A 21,252-nucleotide genomic window follows, 5' to 3' on the forward strand; every position below is an offset into this window, starting at 1 on the left:
TTCCAGACCGGGTGTTGTGAGTGTTTATTGAGCGAAAACACCTAAAGCTCCACGAAGCTCCGGCAGGGGATGGTGGCGAACCCTGCTGTACTCTTTCACCACAACTTTCTCTCACTCTTACTTCCTGTTGTGCCTGTAATTCAAAGGGTCAGCCTTGTCACACTGTGTCACGCTGAATATCCCCGAGAATTACGTTAAGGGTACACATGTCTGTGGAGTGCTCAGCTACTTGCATGTTAATTTCACGAGCAGGCTGTTCTGTTGATCGGATCAACTGGAACCCTCGACATTGTAAGTGACTGAGTACCAGCAACAGTTGTGCCCTTGAGCAAAATACTTTATTCCACGTTGCTCCAGTCCACTCCACTAGCAAAAATAAGTTGTACCTGTAATTCAAAAGGGCCAGCTTTGTCACATTCTGTGTCACACTGAATCTGCCTGAGAACTATGTTAAGGGTATGCATGTCTGTAGAGACCTCTGCCACTTTTACATTAATTTCATGAGTCGGCTGTTCTGGTGATCAGATCAACTGGAATACTTGTCGTTATAACTGACAGAGAGTCAAGCCATTTCTCAATGTAAGGATTGTAAAGGAGGTGGACAAATTATCATGTTGAATAAAACTGAAATATTTTAAAGTTTTTAAACATGTCCACCACCATGTTAAATAAAGAAGAATTTATGCAGATGTATTTATAGAGGTTAGGGTGTCAAAAAATTTCACCAGTATTTTTTTTGTGGGTTGAAGGGCTGCTGGTGTTTGTCAGCCTGAGAATCACATTTCTAGTAGACATGATGAAGTTAAAACAATTCTTAAAAGAAGTCAACAGGAAACTAACTTCGCATTTTCTCCATTAAAATTCACTGATAAGCACACAGTACTTCTCAAGGAGTCACAAGAGGCCATTTGATGACTTGATGGCATGAGGAAGATCTTGGAATGCTATTTGTGGCATATTGGAATCCTGATCCAGAAATAATTAATCATACATCCACTGAATGTGACCATAAGGCTAGAACTAAACAAAAAGCTGTTAAGAGCATTTTCATACTACCTTTTATATCAAACATGCATTCAGATATCGTTTTACATACATTCAAACACCTTTACCAACACTGCTACCACCACCATCAACAAACCACACAGTCACTAAACAATGACTCAAGTAAGGTTTATCAAGAATGCATGCAACACTACTACTACCTCCACCACCACCACCAACATCAACAACACAAACACAATAATAGAGAACTACATTTAATGTATACAAAGAAATAACCATATAGAGTAATATATAATGGCCATTATGGTTTAAGCCAATCCTTCCTGAACCTCCCAATCTATTCACAACAAATTGCAAATAACTATGAAAAATGTAAATAGGAATAATTTGTTTACACAGATAACGAAAGGAAACTATTTAAAACAGAAGACCAATCACTCATGCAAGGGACACAATCCATTGTTACAATAACCCTTTTGTTGCCGTATTTATTTTGAGATGCTCTGTGTTTCTTTCAATTTATTTTGAATATGATGAAGAATTTAGTAAAATAACTTAGTTATCATTAAGCTAGTGTCAGGAACACAAATTGTGACTAAGATTTGGTGGAATATTTTAATTCAGAACTTTTGAAAACAAGACATTTGTACTACAGAGCTAGAGGTTAACAAAGAATAAATCTAAACATTTTGCAGTGACATTACTAAGAGCACTAAACCCACATTTGTAGTTTTTATGGAACTAAAAGATTTTACCATCAGTTACAGCATCCATGTAATAATAATTCAGGAAATATTCTTACTATTAGAAAACAGGCACCCACCATTCCAAATATGTTCAAATCAAATTAGACAGGTCCTTTTATCATACATAAGAGCAATGACATTTATAAACAAATAAGGGGAAAAATACTAGAAATGCTGGCTTTTAAAATAAAACTAGGAACAAAAATAGCACACACACACACACACACACACACACACAAGCAAAGATGTGGCCTAGACATACACATAGCTATGTAGTTAAGAAATTCACTTCCCAACCACAAAGTTTCACATTCAGTTCTACTGTGCATTACATTGGGTTATAGGTCTGAGTCAACAAAGGCCTTGTGAGTAAATTTGGTAGATGGAAACTGAAAGAAGCTTGTACATACACACAATTTGTGTATGTGTGTGTGTGTACATGTGTATGTATGTGTGTACTTGTATTTGTATGTGTGTGTACATGTGCATGTATGTGTATGTATGTGTATGTGCATATATATGCATGTATCTATGTGTATGTATGTATATATGTGTGCATATGTATGTATGTATGGGTATGTGTGTGTGTGTGTGTGTGTAGAGGAATAAAGAGGACAGTGGAAAGAGTGCAGTATGTCCAGAATGTCCACTGCACTTTGTACAATTTGTTTGTTCATACTGGAATGTACAGTATAGTCCTTAGCTAGACAAAGATAAGCTATGACTGGAAAGATTGATCAGTGAGCCACACCACATCGTTTGGCTAATTACCTATGTGTCCAAGGCTGACCTGGGTCTACACAACAACATCAGACTTACAGAGGGGCCAACAAGGCAGCTTCAATGTAATTGCTCATCCCACTGTCTTTAAAGAAGAAGGACATATTTGACAATATACTCCTAAATGTTTACAAATGGAATAGTCAAAGCTGGAATGCCTTTGATTGTAGGTCAGATACACACAAGATGGGCTTCTCTCAGTTTCCAACTACCAAATCCAAAAATTCACTCTAAAGGCTTTAGTTGACCCAGGGCTATAGCAGAAGACACTTGCCCAAGATGTCATGCAGCAAGACTGAACCAAGACCAAATGGTGGAGAAGCAAGTTTCTTATCCCTGCAGCCATACCTGGCCACCTCATGAAAAACAGAACCTCCATAGATTTTATAAGGACGCAAACATAAGGCAATTGGTGAACCCACATTTTTTGAAAGACACTTCTAAAAAAAAACGAAAATCTCAATTCACGTATTAAGCATCCTTGTGTTTATTTACAATGAAAAATAGTTGTTTACCATCATCCGTTCTGAACTGAATCTAAACTAGGTATTTATGACAGAACATTTTGTTGAGAAACAACTAGTAACCGTTCCAATAAATTGCTTCACTCAACTCAAGGAATTTTGTACAAAGAGAATAGTCAGCTGACGTTCATCAACATATATTCCACTGCCTCTATTTCATCTGCCAACACCATCACTGCCAAACAACAACAACAACTGCAGCAGCAGCAGCAGCTGTTGCCAACACTGATAAACAACCTGTAACACCAACAACCAGATCTGGAAAAAACAAAGGTTATGTGATGAACTTTATTAGGTTAGAGCTATTTCTGCTATAGGATGTGGTGGACTCTTAGTTGAGTACCTGGGCAACATCCTAAAAGTTCATCAGAGCCTTGAATATGAAATGCACTTTATTTTGGAAAATTACAGTTTCAGAACATACAGGCGCAGGAGTGGCTGTGTGGTAAGTGGCTTGCTTACCAACCACATGGTTCCGGGTTCAGTCCCACTGCGTGGCACCTTGGGCAAGTGTCTTCTACTATAGCCTCGGGCCGACCAAAGCCTTGTGAGTGGATTTGGTAGATGGAAACTGAAAGAAGCCTGTCGTATATATGTATATATATATGCATGTGTTTGTGTGTCTGTGTTTGTCCCCCCAACATCGCTTGACAACCGATGGTGGTGTGTTTACGTCCCCGTAACTTAGCGGTTCGGCAAAAGAGACCGATAGAATAAGTACTAGGCTTCCAAAGAATAAGTCCTGAGGTCAATTTGCTCGACTAAAGGCGGTGCTCCAGCATGGCCGCAGTCAAATGACTGAAACAAGTAAAAGAGTAAAAGAGAAAAGAGAGGTGTTAAGAGTGAGAAATTTAATGTTGATTCCTATGGAAAGGTCTCAACTAAGAGTTCACAACATCTTTTAACAGAAACAACTGTAAGCTAATGAAGTTAATTACATAACCTTTGATTTTACCAGTGTCATCTCTTTGTTTGTGTTACCACTCTGTACTCATCTAACATTGTTTTCTGGACCATACGTATATTGAGTTCTACACCAGGTTATTAGTCTTGCTATGCCTAAGCAAAATATTAATATATATATATATATATATATATATATAGTTATGGTATATGTACAGTTATGGTAGCAGAGTACAGTATAAAGCTTATCCACCCTCAGAATTATCCAATACTATCCGGTAGCATTATTATTTACTTCCAAGTTTACGTTTGGGCATTTGTCATGTGTAAATATAAAACTGAAGAAATTGGAGTCAACAAGAAAGAGTACAGTTGGACAGTTAGTTTTTAGTCATTACAATTGCTTCCACACAACGTAGTTCTCCAAAAATACAGGCATTTGATTATGCAACTATGTTTGCATAATGAGATCTAGTTGTGCTTCCTCATGTGATATTTAAATGTTGTCTCCGTTAGTTTAAAATCTTCGACTTCAAGGCTTTCCCGTCCATCTGTCTTGGTTTGAATTTACTAGTAGCTGGTAGATGTTTGCTGCCAGAGTGCGTTGACAGACTGCTATAACCACTCATAGCAAACAACATGAATCCACCAGCTACTACTTAATTCAAACCAAGACGGACAGATGGGATGACCTTGAAGTCGAAGATATTAAAGTAACAGAGACAACACTTAAATATTACCCGAGGAAACAACTAGATCTCATTAAGCAAACAAACAGTTACATAACCAAGTAACTGTATTTTTGGAGAACTATATTGAGTGAAAACTATTGTAGTGAATAAAAAATAACTGTCTAATCATATTCCTTCTTGTTGATTCCAATTTCTCCAAATATATATATATATATATATATATATATATATATAATAATACAAATAATATGTGAGTATATGCATATATACGTACATGCCTACATCTACATGTGTATATAGATGCATATCTGGGTACAGGAAGTCACAAAAAAAATGTGGACAAAATGAAAAACAGAACATAAACAGAGTACAGAAAACAAACAGGCCACATAGAGAATATTTCCTTCATCAGCTGCCCCTATTCTAAACTAAGCGTTTCGAAGAGTTAGGGCATGTAGTGAAGGCATTTGACTTAGTGGTTAGGGTATTCGGCTCAAGAACATGAAGATGTGAGTTTGGTTCCTGGCAGCACATTGTGTCCTTGAGCAAGACACTTTATTTTACATTGTAACACTATTGGATGACACTGAATGTTGGCTGAAATTAAAGCCAAATTGTGAACAAACAAGCTCATATGTAAATAAAAGAGCAAAGTCTTTTGTTCTGTGAAATGTGTCATCAAAATCTTAAGTAATTTTTCCAGTCGTATGTGTTCTCAATTATAAATAGATGTTCTAAAAATACTTAGAAAAATCTATGTTGATGTGTACACACACACAAACTCCTCCACTGCCTATTCAGAAATAAAAATAAAAATACAAAAAAAAAATTAAAAAGTAAGAACTAAACGACAAAGTCAAAATTTTACCTAAATTGTAAAATTGATGAAAATAAATAAGATTGTTCCCTGACCTACATTGTTTGAAGGTTTCAAAATTCGAAAGTAACTCTAGATGAAATGCTAAATATAATATCCACTTTAAAAATCATCTTCTTGCTATTCTTTCCCACAAAACACACACACACACACAACCTCCTTCTTAGAAGTTATACATTGGATTGCTAAGAAAAGCCTCTTCCTCTTACCACACAAAGAAATTGATATCGCATAAATTTTCAGGATAACAACAACAACAACAACACTAAAAGGCGACAACAATGATGACAATCATCATCATAATCACCACCATCATTATCAGTTTTGTCATTATTATTATCATCGTTAACATCATTATTATTATTTTCGTTATTAAGATAATCAGAAATTGATAGCATGGAACATAACACAGAGGAAACTATTAAAATGAAGTTCCGTTATCAATAGAGAAAAAAAAAAGAAGAAAAAATGAAAAGAAAAATAAAAGCAATAATTAGATGACTTTGTGTCAAGAATTATTTCGTTGTGTAATTTACACTCAAGTAAATTTCATTAACGAGGTCATTTTTGCTAGAATACTAATTACCAAGTTTAACATGATTTAAAAGGAAATTTAAGGAAGGCATCTGAAGAAATGAGTAAAACAAAAATAAAGCAAAAATAAAAGTGGGAGAGAGAGAGAGAGAGAGAGAGAGAGAGAGAGAGAGAGAGAGAGAGAGAAATTGTTTCCAATTTGATTGATTCCTTGATTCTTTATAATAGAATTAGTTCCAGCTGCAACAAGTTTGTGATTCGTTGAAACAGAAGCCAACCAGCTGTTGTGAATTAATGATATCATTACTTCACAATGGAACTTTGTTGACTCGGTAACACTGACACTAACAGTTAACGAATTTGCAAGAGAAAATTAATTTTCAGAATCAGGTTTAAACGCATCAAATTCAGTGTAACACAGAACGAGGCTCAAGTACACATTTTGATGCTTACCTCCAGATAAACCTTGACAGGTAAAGTGGCAAGGTGACAGAATTGTTAGCAGATTGGGCAAATTGCTTAGTGACATTTCTTCCAGCTCTTTATGTTCTGAGTTCAATCCCACAAAAGTCAGCCTTGCTTTTCATTCCTTCGGAGTGAATAAAATAAGACCAAGATCTCTGGTGCTTTGCTGTCTTCAAGAAGACCCGTACTCTGCAGTAGAAGTGTTAAGACTGGTCCCTCTAGGGTAAAGCACTTGTGGTGCCATATAAAAGCACACATGCAGTGCCGTGTAAAAGCACCTGTGCAACACCACATAAAAGCATCCATGTGGTGCTATGTAAAGGCACCCAGCACATTCTGTAAAGTGGTTGGCATTAGGAAGGGCATCCAGCCATAGAAACCATGCCAAATCGGAGTGAAGTCTAGTGCAGCTCCCCGGCTTGCTGGCTCTGGTCAAACCGTCCAACCCATGCCAGCATGGACAATGGAAGTTAAATGATGATAACAATGATGATGATAACAATGATGATGATAAGTTAAGTACTGGGATTGATGGAGCCTACTTGCCCACTCCTCTCAAAATTGCTGACCTTAAATCATGCAATGGACTGACATCCCATTCTAGGGGAACATTGTGCTCTCTGTTATTTATATGCCACAAAACCAGGTAAGTGGACTGATGAGCCATAAAACTTAAGAAAAATAAACCTGATCAAAGACATTCCAGCCCTGACCATCTCAACATTCTTCTTTTTGTTGTTTTCAGGTCTTGTACATGGACAACTACATTATCCAACATGTCCTGTTTTTGTCTAATCCATTAGCATTCAGATTATTTTGTCAAATGTAATGTTTATTTATTCACATTGTTTTGAATTAACCATGGCTTATCTCACAGTTTTGTGATTTCAATGATATGATTGTTTACTTTAAGAATGGCATTACAAATAGTCTGGATCTGGTTAGTTTGAACATAAAACAAGTTGAAAAGTTTGGCCAGATATGGCCAGTTTAAATGCTAAAAAGTTAAGACAGTAAGTTGTGCAATTAGAAGTAGATTTGGTTGCTGTTTCTAGCAAGTCATGGAACCATACAAATGTTCTGTCATTGACCTATAGGGCTGAAGTATAATCAAAGTTGTAACATCTATTTTGTTTCAATAACAAACACTATGCTGTATCACGTTTTGAAAACTGGAATTTTGGGGCAGGATTTTCCTCCACAGAATGTAACACACAATGACATCACAAATGTTATATTTTGTTCATTCAATATGCATCATTTTATGGCTTTTTTCCATGTGAGCATGGGTTAAATGGATACATATTAATGAGGTATTGATTTTACAGCTGAATGCATTTCCTGTCATTAAACTATTTTTCAAGTATGTTTTTATTTCAGTCAACTTTGAAAGCATACAGCCACTGCTTGATTTGTTGACAGAAATGTCAACAAATATCAATATCTGTAGCTCAGCTCAAAGTAGAATGTACACATTCACACAGAATCCCTCTCTGTCTATCTCTCTCACACACGCACACCAAAGATAATTCAGATGTAATCTTCTTGTCTGTTTTTTCAGATACTATATTTAGGACAACATAATCCAGTGTGCCCTTCCTTACCTTAAGATAAGGTGCACAATGAGGGAGGTTTGTCTGCTATTTTTAGATGGTCGCACAACCACGTGCAGTCTTCCTTGGTTGCTTAATTTACCACTGAGTGGTGTGATTCTGAGGTGAAATGCTTACATAAAGACTGGAATGTGTCACTCTGTGACACAATGTATCATAGTGTTTATAGTACTTTAGTTGACTGGTTCTTAACCTGGGTGATAACACCCCACCGGGGGACATTGTAAGCTGAAGTGGAGGCAATAAATGTCAAAAGGATATTATGAAAGTTCTGAGTGTTTAGAAAGGTTCTGATTTTTATTAGAGATAAAATAATTAAACCAGATAATATACTTCATTTTAAAGACATTTCCAAAAAGGTCTTTGTTGAGATATGAATATGAGCTGGACATTGTGTTATCAGTGAGTAGAAACGTGACTGATGATCAATCATCATGATTATTTAACATCCACATGTTCATACTTGCATGAGTGAGATGGAATTTGTTGAAGTAAATTTTCTATGTCCAGATGCCTTTCCTGCCACCAACCCTCATCTATTTCCAAGAAAGGTAACATTTCCCATGGTCAGGCATGTTTTCCCATGAAAACTGGAAATGCACATCATCGCTTGTATAATGGTCCTGTCAGGACAACAGTACACAAGCATACACACATTAAACACATACGATGACCTTCTTTCAATTTCCATCTATCAAATCCATTCATAATGGTTAGATTGGTCTGGAGCTGTTGCAGAAAACATTTACCCAAGGCGTATATTTATTTTCACACCCACTTTTACAACCACTTTCAATGCTAGCATAGATTTGATAGATTTGATAGGTTGCCATGATTTTATTCAAACCTTATTTAGAGTTACCACTCTCAAAGACAGATTGAAGGATTATGTCTTGCTCAAAATAGTCCATTTTTTGGCATGGCTTCTATGCCAGGATGTCTTTGGCTCACACTTTTAAGGCTGTGAACCAAATACTATAGATACAAAGCTGTGCACCTTCTTGTGACCCACAAGACTAAAAATTATCACTTTCTTATTTTCAATGCAATATGACCAAGAGGAAGGACAGAAGAGACAGTCAGAGAGGAGAGCAAGTGTGCAATATAGGAAGCAAATAGAGAGTGTATTGAATAGGAGAGAGTGAGATTAGTGAAAGAGAGGTGAGAGTACCAGAGAACATGATGAGAAAAACAATGCGATGGTACTGTGAATAGGAATGAGCCTGTCTTAGACAGTGATAGGAAAAATAGTGAGATGGCATGAAAGAACAGATGGGAGCTTAAGTGGTCACACAGCCTGCAAGAAATAACAGCCAAATGTGTCTTGAATTACACGCTATCATCTTAGAAAAGAGAGGCACATTGGATAGTGTAGTCTTGCATGCATTGTCCCTGAGAGAGAGAGAGAGAGAGAGAAGATAGTCATGGCTGGATTACATTTGATCATTGGTCTGCTTGATCAGGGTTAAACTAGAGTTAAACAACATTTACTTCATTCTGTTTCCTTTCCCCGTAATCAACAATATGGTACCCACAAGAGCCTTAATTATACACCAGTGGTCTGGTGTCCTTGAGGACTTCTGTAAAAGCAACATCATAGCTCTTGACATCATTGAGGACTTTAGCTATGAGAATCTCTAAGCTAAATTACCAATCTAAAGCTTTTATTTATCTCTCAGATCAGAATAAGTTTAATGTTAGACTGCTCTATACTAATGATGAACTCTGACTAACCAATGTTGTATCAACTTTAGTGTACCTTTTCTTTCCTAACAGTAATCACCTCAAGATTACTGCTCATAATCAGATACTCCTAAGCACAGATGTATGTGCTATTATTGTGCCTTGTTCAAGTTTAGTACAAAATAAAACTCAAATAATAAAATTACATACTTGATAAAGTTATCCGCTCTCTACTACTTTCCACGCTTTCACCAACCAGCAGTGTAGTCTCTTCTTTCACATCTTCATTAGGTTCCTTTGGATTAGTCTAGAAAAGATACAAAAACAAAGTAAGAAAGAAAAGCCATCAGATAACAAAATCAATATGCTGAAAATCACTATTATTGATAGGCCTAAAAAGAAAAGAATAAATGCCAAGAATTTACAGTGACTTTATGGACCATATCATATTAGCATGGTAGTATATAGAAGGCAGTATGGCTGTCCAGTTAAAATGTTTCCTTTCCGACCACATACTTCCAGGTATGATAGTACAACATGGTACTTTGGGCAAATATCTTCTACTACAGCCCTGGAATGGACTAACCTTACCATTTCAGTGAAATTTAGCAGACAGAAGGTGCAAAAGTATGATGGATGGATAGCTAGATAATCGTCATCATCGTATTACCATCTGTTTCTCCATGTTTCCAGGAGTCAAATGGAATTTGTTGAGGCAGATTTTCTATGACTGAATGCCCTTCCTGCTATCAACCTTCACCTGTTTCCGAGTAAGGTAATATTTTTTCCTCGAGACAGACATGTTTTCACTGAACACTGTAAATGAACAACATTACTTTTTTGACAACGACACACCTATTTACAATCATAACAAAGTTAAACAGACAAACACAAACACCCATCTACTCACCCAGATATATATTTTTTATCTTTTACTTGTTTCAGTCATTTGAATGTGGCCATGCTGTGGCACCACTTGAAGGATTTTAGCCAAACAAATCAACCCCAGGAGTCATTTTGTTTTTTAAAGCCTAGTACCTATCTTATTAGACTTTTTGCTGAGCTGCTAAGTTACAAGAATGTAGACACACCAACACTGTTTGACGAGTGGTAAAGAGGAATAGAGACACACACACACACCATCGTATCATCATCATCGTTTAACGTCCGCTTTCCATGCTAGTATGGGTTGGACGATTTGACTGAGGACTGGTGCAACCGGATGGCTACACCAGGCTCCAATCTAATATGGCAGAGTTTCTACAGCTGGATGCCCTTCCTAACGCCAACCACTCAGATACACACACAAGCTTCTTTCAGTTTCTGTCTACCAAATCCACTCACAAGGTTTTGGTTAGCCCAAGGCTATAGTATAAGATATCGACGACTGTATCGGTGCCACCTCTCTCTCCCGCGAACATCTTGACTCGTTCCTCTCTTTCGTTCAATCTTTCCATCCTGCCCTCCACTTCTCCTGTACTGTCTCTGACACCTCTGTCCCCTTTCTCGACATTTCGGTCAGCATCCTCCACTCCGCCCTTAGCACCTCCATCCACTACAAACACACAGACTCACACTCCTATCTCAACTTCTCCTCCTCCCACCCTAGACACACAAAACTTTCCATCCCCTATTCCCAATTCCTCCGTCTACGCAGACTTTGTAGCGACAGCCATGACTTTGAGACTCAGTCTCAACTCATGGCTCACCACTTTAGCCTGCGTGGATATCCACCCACCACCATCCACACCGCCCTTGCCAGAGCACGTTCTGTGGACCGTGCATCTGCTCTCTCCCCCCGAACCCGCCCTGCCGTTTCCCGCCTCCCTTTTCCCCTCACCTACCATCCCACCACCCTACCCCTCCAACGCTCCATTCTCCGAGCTTTTCGGCGCCTCCAGTCCGACCCCTCCACCTCCCACATCTTCCCTAATCGACCCCTCCCCTCCTTCAAACGAGCCCACAACCTACGGGACCTCTTGGTCCACAGCTTCTTCCCCAACCCAACCTCCCAACCTGGCTCGTTCCCCTGCTCCCGCCCACGCTGCCGCACTTGCCCTTACCTCTCCAACACCACCCTCCTCACCAGCACCCATCACCGACCCTATCGCATCACCGACACCTTCACCTGCACGTCTACCAACATCATATATTGCCTCTCCTGCTCTCTCTGCCAATCCCTGTACATCGGACAAACGGGGCGGCGCCTGGCCGACCGATTCGCGGAACACCTCCGAGATATCAACGTCGGCAATGACACCCCGGTGTCACGCCACTTCCGTTCTGCCGGCCACTCCTTGCGGCAACACCTGTCTGTGTTTGGATTGTCCATGCACAGGGGCCATCCGGACTCCCGTTTGCGCCGTGAACAGGGATTAATCTTCTATCTTCGCTCCTTTGCGCCACATGGGCTCAACTCCCCTCCACTCTTCATCTAACCCCCTCCTCCTGTCTCTCTCCCCCACCCTCCCTCCTACCACCCATCTCTCCCCTCCCCCACCTCCTGCTCCGACTCCTACTTCTTTGTATGTCTCTTCACCTCTCTTCATACTTCTCTCCACTCCCACTTCTCTTCACCCCTACTCTTTCTCTCCTCTCTCTTACTCTCTCTCACTCTCTTCTCTCGTACTCCCCCCTCTCTCACTCTTACTCTCTACACTCTTACTCTCCTACTCTCTACACTCTTACTCTCTCACCCTTACTCTCTCACTCTCTTCCCCTCTCTCTCACTCTCTTTCTCTTCCTTTCTTCTTCCCCCCCATACCCCTCTTCCCTCTCTCTCACTCTCTTTCTCCCCCCATACCCACCTTCCCCCTCTCTCAATCCCCCTTCCCTCTCTTATACCCACCCTCTCTCCTCTCTTCCTCTCCCCTCCCATACCCATCTTCCCCCTCTCTTACATCCACCTTCCCCTTCTCCCTCCTCGTCAACACCCCCTCATAAGCTCATCCCACCACACCCCAACACACTCCTACTCTACCTTCCCACTCCACCCCATCCAATTCCTTACACCCACCACCCACCCCTACCCACATACCCCTACCTCTACCCCACACTCCACCCATGCCTTCCCCACCTCCCAACACCCTCACATCACACCACACCAATACCCTCGCATCACACCACGCACACACTACAACTGACCAACTACTTTCTCCCTTTCTCCCTTACCCCATTTTCACACTACATACGTCAAGATCACCAGCAGTCTACCTCCCACACCCAGCCCCTCGTTCCCGATCACCGTTTGTTATCTCCCCCTTTCTTAGCTCTCCTGAAATAAGAATTTCTAACTTCCGGTCAGTCATTGTTATGATCGGCCATTATTATGATTGACCGTTGACTGAACACTATTCAATTTTTTTTCTCCGTGTTTTTCTCCTTGTCTCCGTATTCTTTCTGTTGAAGAGCGTAGCTCGAAACGTCAAAGACTTTCCGTATTCCCGAGCGTCATACTAATATATACTTTTGTTATTTACACCACCTGTCCTCGTCTGTTGTTATTTTTTGTATATTCTCCCATATAGTATAAGATACTTGCCCAAGGTGTCACACAGTGGGAGTGAAGCCAGAACCATGTAGTTGGGAAGCAAGCTTCTTACCACACAGCCTGCACACACACACACACACACACAAATATTCCTTGTATGTACAGTTAGATGTATGACTGCTACTGGTTGTTACTGTACTTAATAGTGTTACTTGTTATAATATACAGAGCAAATACAGGAAAATAATATGACAAATACAAGACGCAGTTACATCATTTGTTCCCAATTCATGTTTTGCCACTGTGGCTATCTGCATCCTCTGCAATGGGTGTTCATAGTGTATCTGAATGCATTTCTTCTGTGTTAATATGATGTAATAAAGTGTGGTGGAAGTAGCTGATCTTAGGTTTGCTTGACCAGGGTTTAGAATTAAACAATGACCAACAAGAAGCATGTTAAAAAATTGCAGCAGCAAGTTTTAAATAATCTGTTTTATAAATGGGAGCAAATGTTTGTAAAAACACACAAAGGAAAAATAAATAAAAATCGTTTTTAAATCATAGTCTCAACTATCTTTATTTTTTGCCTTTCACTCGTTTCATTTATTGGAATGTGGTCATGTTGGAGCACCACCTTGAAAGGTTTTAAGCCAAACAAATCAACCCCATACTTATTTTTGAAGTCTGATCCTTGATCTGTCAGTTTCGTTTGTGGAATCCTTATGTTATGGGGACATAAGCCAACCAACATCGGTTGTCAAGCAGTGGAAGAAGAACAAAGACGGATACATATGATGGGCAACACAATTTCTGTATCTTTTATCTTTTACTTGTTTCAGTCATTAGACTGTGGCCATGCTGGGGCACCACCTTGAAGGGTTTTAGTCAAACAACTTGACCCTAGGAGTTATTTTTTTAAGCCTAGTACTTATTCTATTGGTATTTTTTGCTTATGAAGACATAAACACCAACACTGGCTGTCAAGCAGTGGTGGGGGATGAACACAGACACATAGATATAAACACATATACAATGGGCTTCTTTCAGTTTCTGTCTACCAAATCCACTCACAAAGCTTTAGTCAACCCAAAGCTATATGGAAGACACTTGCCCAAGGTTCTAAATAGAGGGACTGAACTCAGAGCTATTGGTTAGGAAGCAAGCTTCTAACCACACAGCCATGCCTATAAGTGTATACCAAATAGACTTGTAAGGCATTTATCAACTCAGACCTACAGTAAAAGACATTTGCTCAAGATGCTACAGTGTGACTGAACACAAACCCATGTAATTTCAAAGTGCTCCACTTAACCACACAGGCATGCCTCTACCTATATCATCCTCATCATCATTTATTGTTGATTTTCCATTCTAACATGGGTTGGGGTTTCAATGGCTGGATGCCCTTCCTAACACCAATCACTTTACAGAGGGTATTGAGTGCTATGTATGTGGCACCAGCACAGATGCTTTACATGTGGCACTGGCATGATGTTTTTGTATGTGACACCAGCACACACACACACACACACACACACACACACACACACACACACACACACACACACATGTATATCTTTTATGACAAAAATGAAATTAAAAAAAAAAACCTATTTGTTGGAATTAGAAATATTTAACAAAAATGTGAAAAATATAATTCTCTATTATCAGGTATCCCAGACTCAGAAAACTGAACAATAACAGTTGTCTCACTGCCTTTCTGTTGTGAATTCAACTTCAACACTACTCACATCAGGTTTCAGAGACAAAAATAAATTTCTTAAGATCTAAGCAGTGACACAATTTTGTTTTATGACTTAGTCAGAGGAAAAGAGCAGTAAAAAAAAAATTCACAACTCCACAATTCATAGTTTGCTATAGTAGGTAGAAATGCATCAAGATATAATTACCCAGACCATAGGCTTGGCCTGAATAATTGCTACAGAATGGACACTTCTTAAGGTACCCTGAGGTACGTGTGATAGTGTGAAACTAGGTGAGGAATTGAATGTCACCTAAGACAAGTACTGTCTGTCCAATAGGCTTTTATACAGTATCTATCTATCCAATTAATTCAAATGACACTGGCTGATACAGGGCTATGACAGGAGACATTTACTCATGATTCCACACAAGAAATTGGACACAGGAACTTGTGATTGTAAAGAGAACTACTTTACAATCACAATAAATCTTTACACTACTGAGATACCCCCAACTCACTCACCTCTTAGCATTTTTGATGCATCCCAACATCTTGAAGCTTCGCTAATCATTATTCCAAGCCCTTTCCACCCCCAGACCATTGCCCCTCTGGAATTTTCTTTCTGCTGATGTTTTCATGTTTTCCTTACAGGTCTTGACAGGCAACATTTTGAATGGAAATTCATGGTATTGAGCTCACTGATCTCAAAGGTTATGAGCAATGCCCTTTCCTCTAGATCAGGAGTTCGCAACGTGGGCAATACTGCCCCCAAGGGGGCACCTGGTATGCCAAAGAGGGCATTAGGCTTTAGGATACCAACCTATCCAAGAGTGTAGTGGGTACTTTTTATGTACCACCAATACACAATTGGCTTCTTTCAGTTTCCATCTACCAAATCCATTCACAAGGTTTTGATCAGTCTAAGGCTATAGTAGAAGACATTTGCCCAAGGTGCCACACAGGGGGACTAAACCTGGAACCATGTTGAGAAGCAAGCTTCTTACCACATAGCCATGCCAGCGATTCTAAATTCATTATAAATATTTTGATTATAATCTAATAAACAGCCACTATTTTGAGGTTACACAAACACAATTTCTGTTACTATGCAAGATGTATCCTATATAACACTGTTAAACCCACATATCATGAGTAAAGCTCCAGAATGCACTACATGCACAGTCATAGTAACAGAATTATTTCTGCTTTTTCACTAAGTGTCTAATAACACTTACTAGAAGTGAGAGAGAGAGAGAGAGAGAGAGAGAGAGTGTGTGTGTGTGTGTGTAAAATCACCATCCTCATTTTAAAGTCTACTTTTCCATGTTTCAGTGAATCCCTATTACAAACCCCTTTACAGTATGGACTGGGTGTATTTTATCATGTTGCTTGCACTAGAAAATTTCTTTGATAAGGCTGGAATGTCCTCTATACAATGTATCTGTTTTTATTTGGACTGATGGCTCTTCTGGACAAGTTGTGACTTGCAGAATCCATGTCTCCCCTCACAGTGCTGAGTACTTAAATATCAACTACTTAATGAGTTCTCTTTAAACTGTTTCAGTTTCAGTATTAAGAGGAACAGAACGTAATATGTGGTGCTTATTAGGAAAAAAAATTCTTCCATTAGTTTTATAGCAGAATCATATTTTATAGCCTCGCCATCGCGTGTGGTAATGCCGTGAATGTGTTGGTTTGCTTCAGTAGGTTCTATTGAACCTTGTGGTGTGCAACTAATTGAGACACTTGATGTTGAATTGATGTTTGTTTTCCTCTTTTTCCATTTTTTCTCCCGTTTTTGGATTTATATTTTTTTAATGCGGTTTCTATATTACTATATGTATCATATATATATATATATATACATGTTTATAATTCTAATAAAATAAACAGAATATGAACACGTTCCCCACAATGATGTAAAGAACTGACACATAATGTACATTGATGAAAACATGGGAGGACAGAATATGTTTTAACAATAAACTTTTAAGTACAATATCTAAGATTCACTGAAATAGACTGGTAAACTGAAAATGGAAAACGAAAATGCCAGAGTAGTCTCCCTTTGTAAAACATTAAAATAATTTATTGTTTAAACTTAAATTTTGATACTCTACTCCAGGGCCAGCTATGATAAGGATGTTCCGTTTTAGTCCTGGAGGCTTTCTGCATAGCCTTTAAAAATCTGAAACATGCACACACACACTCGCTACACACACATTTCTGTAGATTTAGAGTAAAATGTGCGATAGATCATTCAAGTTATGTTTATGTATTCTACTTTAAGGAGTAGAATTACATACACAGTAAATGAATATATACATACGCACATATACATACATTCGTACACACACACACACATAATATACACATACACACACAGGCTACACTTAGCAGTCTCTAAAATGCACAAGTTAATAAAGCGAAGTAGCTAAAAGTTAGTCAAAAGAAAATATTTAACTCACTCTGTAATTTTTATATCTAACCATGGCTGTGTTTCAAACAATACTGTAACAGCTGTAATGTGGAAGGTAGGTGTGTGTGTGTGCGTGCGTGCGTGCGTGCGTGTGTGTGTGTGTGTGTGAGTGTAACTGTTTACCTATCTCTCACCTTTTTTTATCTCTGAAAGAAGAACAAATGATGACAAATTAACAAAGATTGAGGAAGTGTCAAGGCCTTTAGGGCTTAACAATTTACTAATCTCCTTCCTCTTTCACCTCCATTAGACAAACACATTTTGTTAGTTTCTCTCTCTCCATTTTTTTCTATCTTCTTATCTCTCTCTATCCCCCCTCTCTCTCTCTCTCTCTCTCTTTCCCTCTCCCATGCCTTTTCTTGTTTTGAAAAAGTTTTTCTTACTCATTTAAAAATCGACCTTTCATTGTTCATACACACCCGTTGCATATCTGTTTCTTTCAACAGGTGGACTGTCAGAGAGGGTCTCTGTTGTCCACTCATGACTAAACAGGTATAACACAAGAACATTATAATAACCAGTCATCCTCAATTGCAAACAGTGTGATTACGTGTATCCTCTATAAATATGCGTGTGTGAATAAGTGGGTAGATAAAAAGTACAGGCACTCAACACATTTGCTAATAGTTGCATTATTATCTTTAAAAAAAAACAAAAAAAAATAGTTTGATTTGGCCTCATGCAACTTAAAGTTCAGCCTGACCACCTAGGTTCCTGTGACAAGCTTGAGAAACATTAAGCTTCATGGAGCTGAACCAAACTGTTTTTAAATAATATCATTCCTTTTATGTCCATTTTCCCATGCTAGCATTGGTTAGCTGGAAACATATTTGAGGCAGCATTTTATGGTCATGTACCCTTCCTATCACCAACAGCCTACCTGTTTTTTTTCAAAAAAGGGATTTTTTAAATACTCCAGTAGTTTTTCTAAGGCACTGAGTGACATGTCATGATGTCAACAGGGAATGCAAGCATCTCACAAATACACACATATATATATATATATATATATATATATATATATATATATATACATACATGATGGGCTTCTGTGCACATATTGTCTACAACATATTCTCATCATTGTTTTTATGTTCACTTTTCTATATTTACTTGGGTTAAACAGAATTCAATGAGGCAAATCTTCTACACCCAGATACCCATTTCCAATATTTGTATATATGGCAATATTTTCCCCATTGTTTGCCATTTACATCGAAGACTGAAAACAAAGGACACTGCTTGTGAGACAATGATACAACTATTGCCTGATGTCAAAACAAGGAGATAGAAATACACACACACACATAAATACATATATGAAATGAGCTTCCTTAAATTTCCATTAACCAAATCCACTCAAAAAGTTTTGTCAGCTTGGAACTAGTAGAATAGCAGAGACTTGCTCCAGGTTCCATGAAGTGAGATTGAGCCTGAAACCATGTGATAGGGAAGCAAACTTCTTACCATACACTCATGCCTGTGCTTATAAGCTATGCTTGTGTGTGTTTACACATATATGCACACAGATTAAATGAGCCAAGAGCGTCTCTTCATGTTTGTTCAATCTGCTAGAAATACTAACCAAATTTCTCTCAAATCATTATGCTAACCCTTTAGCATTTGAACCAGCTACATCTCACTCAAATAGCCAGATCCAGCCTATCACACCTACTCAACAATGTCATTTTAGATATAAACATTGAAATCTTGAAGCTACAAGACAATGCATGATTAATTCAAAATTATGTGAATAAATAAGCATTACATTCAACAGAATAATTCATATGCTAAAAAACTAAAACAAGAAGGATGGCACTGGTGTAAAAAAAAAAAATGATAAAAATAAAAGAAAAAAACAGGGGAAGATCAAAGCTTATGCACCTTTGATCATGGGTTTGCTCAAACAGGGATAACCTGGAGTTAAATAAGGAAAACATTCTTATGCATGATGTTCTCACAATCTTGATAGGTAGACATCATCTGTTGCCAGTTGAAAGCCACCATATGGTCCCTAGGTGGTTTTCAAAAGATATATTCTGTTGCATAAGCCTCAAGTCTTGAGGGTAACTTCTTTCTACTCTTGGTTACACTGAATATCAATGCCACTGCCCTTTCACCTCTAAGCCATATTTTTTTTTTTAAAAAAGCATAATCTCTGCTGGCAGGTTGTCAATGATTAACCTGGCAACAACACAAAGACAAACAGTTCAACATGTTAAAAGTGACTCAAGCATAAGAAATCCAGTACAAGTAGATGAGATATACTAGGTAAGTTGTCAGTGAGTCATGGTTGATAGAGAAAGTAGGCCAAATATGACAAATGTGGAAAGGTATACAAGACATACAGAACTATATCAAATGTAGTGTGAAGGACAATTAACTAGTGAACTATGTGCGGTGATATTGTTACTATTAGCACACCAAACAAAATTCTTAGCGGTATTTCGTCCATCTTTATGTTCTAACTTCAAATTTCATCAAGGTCAACTTAACTGTTCATCCTTTCAAGGGCGATAAAATAAGAACCAGTTAAATAGTGGAGTTGATGTAAATCTTACTAAACCAAATCTAAGCTGTAGCTTAACAATAACAACGACACACTATGCAGATTTGTTGTAAATTCATCATCATCATTTAACGTCCGCTTTCCATGACTGAGGACTGGCAAGCCAGAAGGTTACACCAGGCTCCAATCTGATTTGGCAGAGTTTCTACAGCTTCCTAATGCCAACCACTCTGAGAGTGTAGTGGGTGCTTTTATGTGCCACAGGCATGAAGGCCAGTCAGGCAGTACTGGCAATGGCCATGCTCAAAATGGTGTATTTTACGTGCCACCTGCACAGGAGCCAGTCCAGTGGCACTGGCAACGATCTCGCTTGAATGTCTTTTCACGTGCCAGGAAGGCAACGCTGGTAACGATCACGTTCAAATGGTGCTATTTACGTGCCACTGGCATGGAAGCCAGACAGCTGCTCTGGCAACGATCACACTCCAACAGTGCTCTTAGCGCTCCGCTGGCACAAGTGCCATCACGATTTTGCTTTCGCTTGCCCCAAAAGGTCTTCGCAAGCCGAGTTCAGTGTCCAATGAAGGAGACGAAAGCATGGGTACCAGTCGTCGAATTTAGTTCGATTTCGATTTCACTTGCCTCAACAGGTCTTCGCAAGCCGAGTTTAGTGTCCAATGAAGGAAAGGTACGCATAAGTGGGCTGGTTACATCCCTGGCAGAGGCCTTGGATTTTGTTCTCACTTGGCTTGCTAGGTCAAGCGGTATTTGGTTGCACTCTTTATATTCTGAGTTCAGACCCTGCACAGGTTTACTTTGCCTTTTGTTCTTCTAAGGTCAATGAAATAAGTATTGGGATTGATGTAATTGACTACACCAAAGAAGGTGATACCCCAGTTTAGTTATCACCCAATGAATGAATGATGCCATAAAAACTTTAGAAACAGAATAGTGGAATTGGTAGAAATGCTAAAGACCAGGTCTAGAAGTGTAATGAAATTTAGTTCAGCATTTCAGAATTTTACAACTTAAATCACACAGTGGTGGTCATGTTTAAGTAAATACCAATAACATACTGTGGATGAAATTATCTTATTCTTTCCACATTTTATGAGATTGTCTCTTAGGGAGAAATCATTTTATTGTTTTTTTCCCCCTCTCAAACAAAAATTTGAACCCATCTCCTATTACATCAGACCAACCCAAAAAGTAGTATAAATTAGTCAAGCATGAAGAAAAGCGATCTA

The 21,252-nt window shown here is 38.6% G+C and overlaps 1 protein-coding gene across 19 annotated transcripts in view; it reads right to left on the reverse strand.

The window, feature by feature from the left end:
• The window catches only part of LOC106876309 (putative FERM domain-containing protein FRMD8P1), a 154,291-nt gene that overhangs the window by 62,515 nt on the left and 70,524 nt on the right, over positions 1 to 21,252 (reverse strand). For 16 of the 19 annotated variants that reach the window (XR_016241392.1, XR_016241398.1, XR_016241396.1 and 13 more), the window contains one exon: positions 10,033 to 10,129. Coding sequence is in view for 5 of the 19 variants with exons in the window: in XM_089350473.1 (XP_089206599.1) it covers positions 10,033 to 10,129 (97 nt within the window). In the remaining 14 variants the exon portion in view is untranslated. Of the gene's footprint in view, positions 1 to 10,032; positions 10,130 to 17,485; positions 17,658 to 21,252 lie in introns of those variants that run through there. The other 3 variants (XR_016241399.1, XR_016241394.1, XM_089350475.1) reach the window with 3 other exon arrangements.

The sequence above is a fragment of the Octopus bimaculoides genome, chromosome 4, assembly GCF_046866305.1.
Source record: "Octopus bimaculoides isolate indiv1 chromosome 4, ASM4686630v1, whole genome shotgun sequence".
In the NCBI taxonomy this organism is placed as follows: domain Eukaryota; kingdom Metazoa; phylum Mollusca; class Cephalopoda; order Octopoda; family Octopodidae; genus Octopus; species Octopus bimaculoides.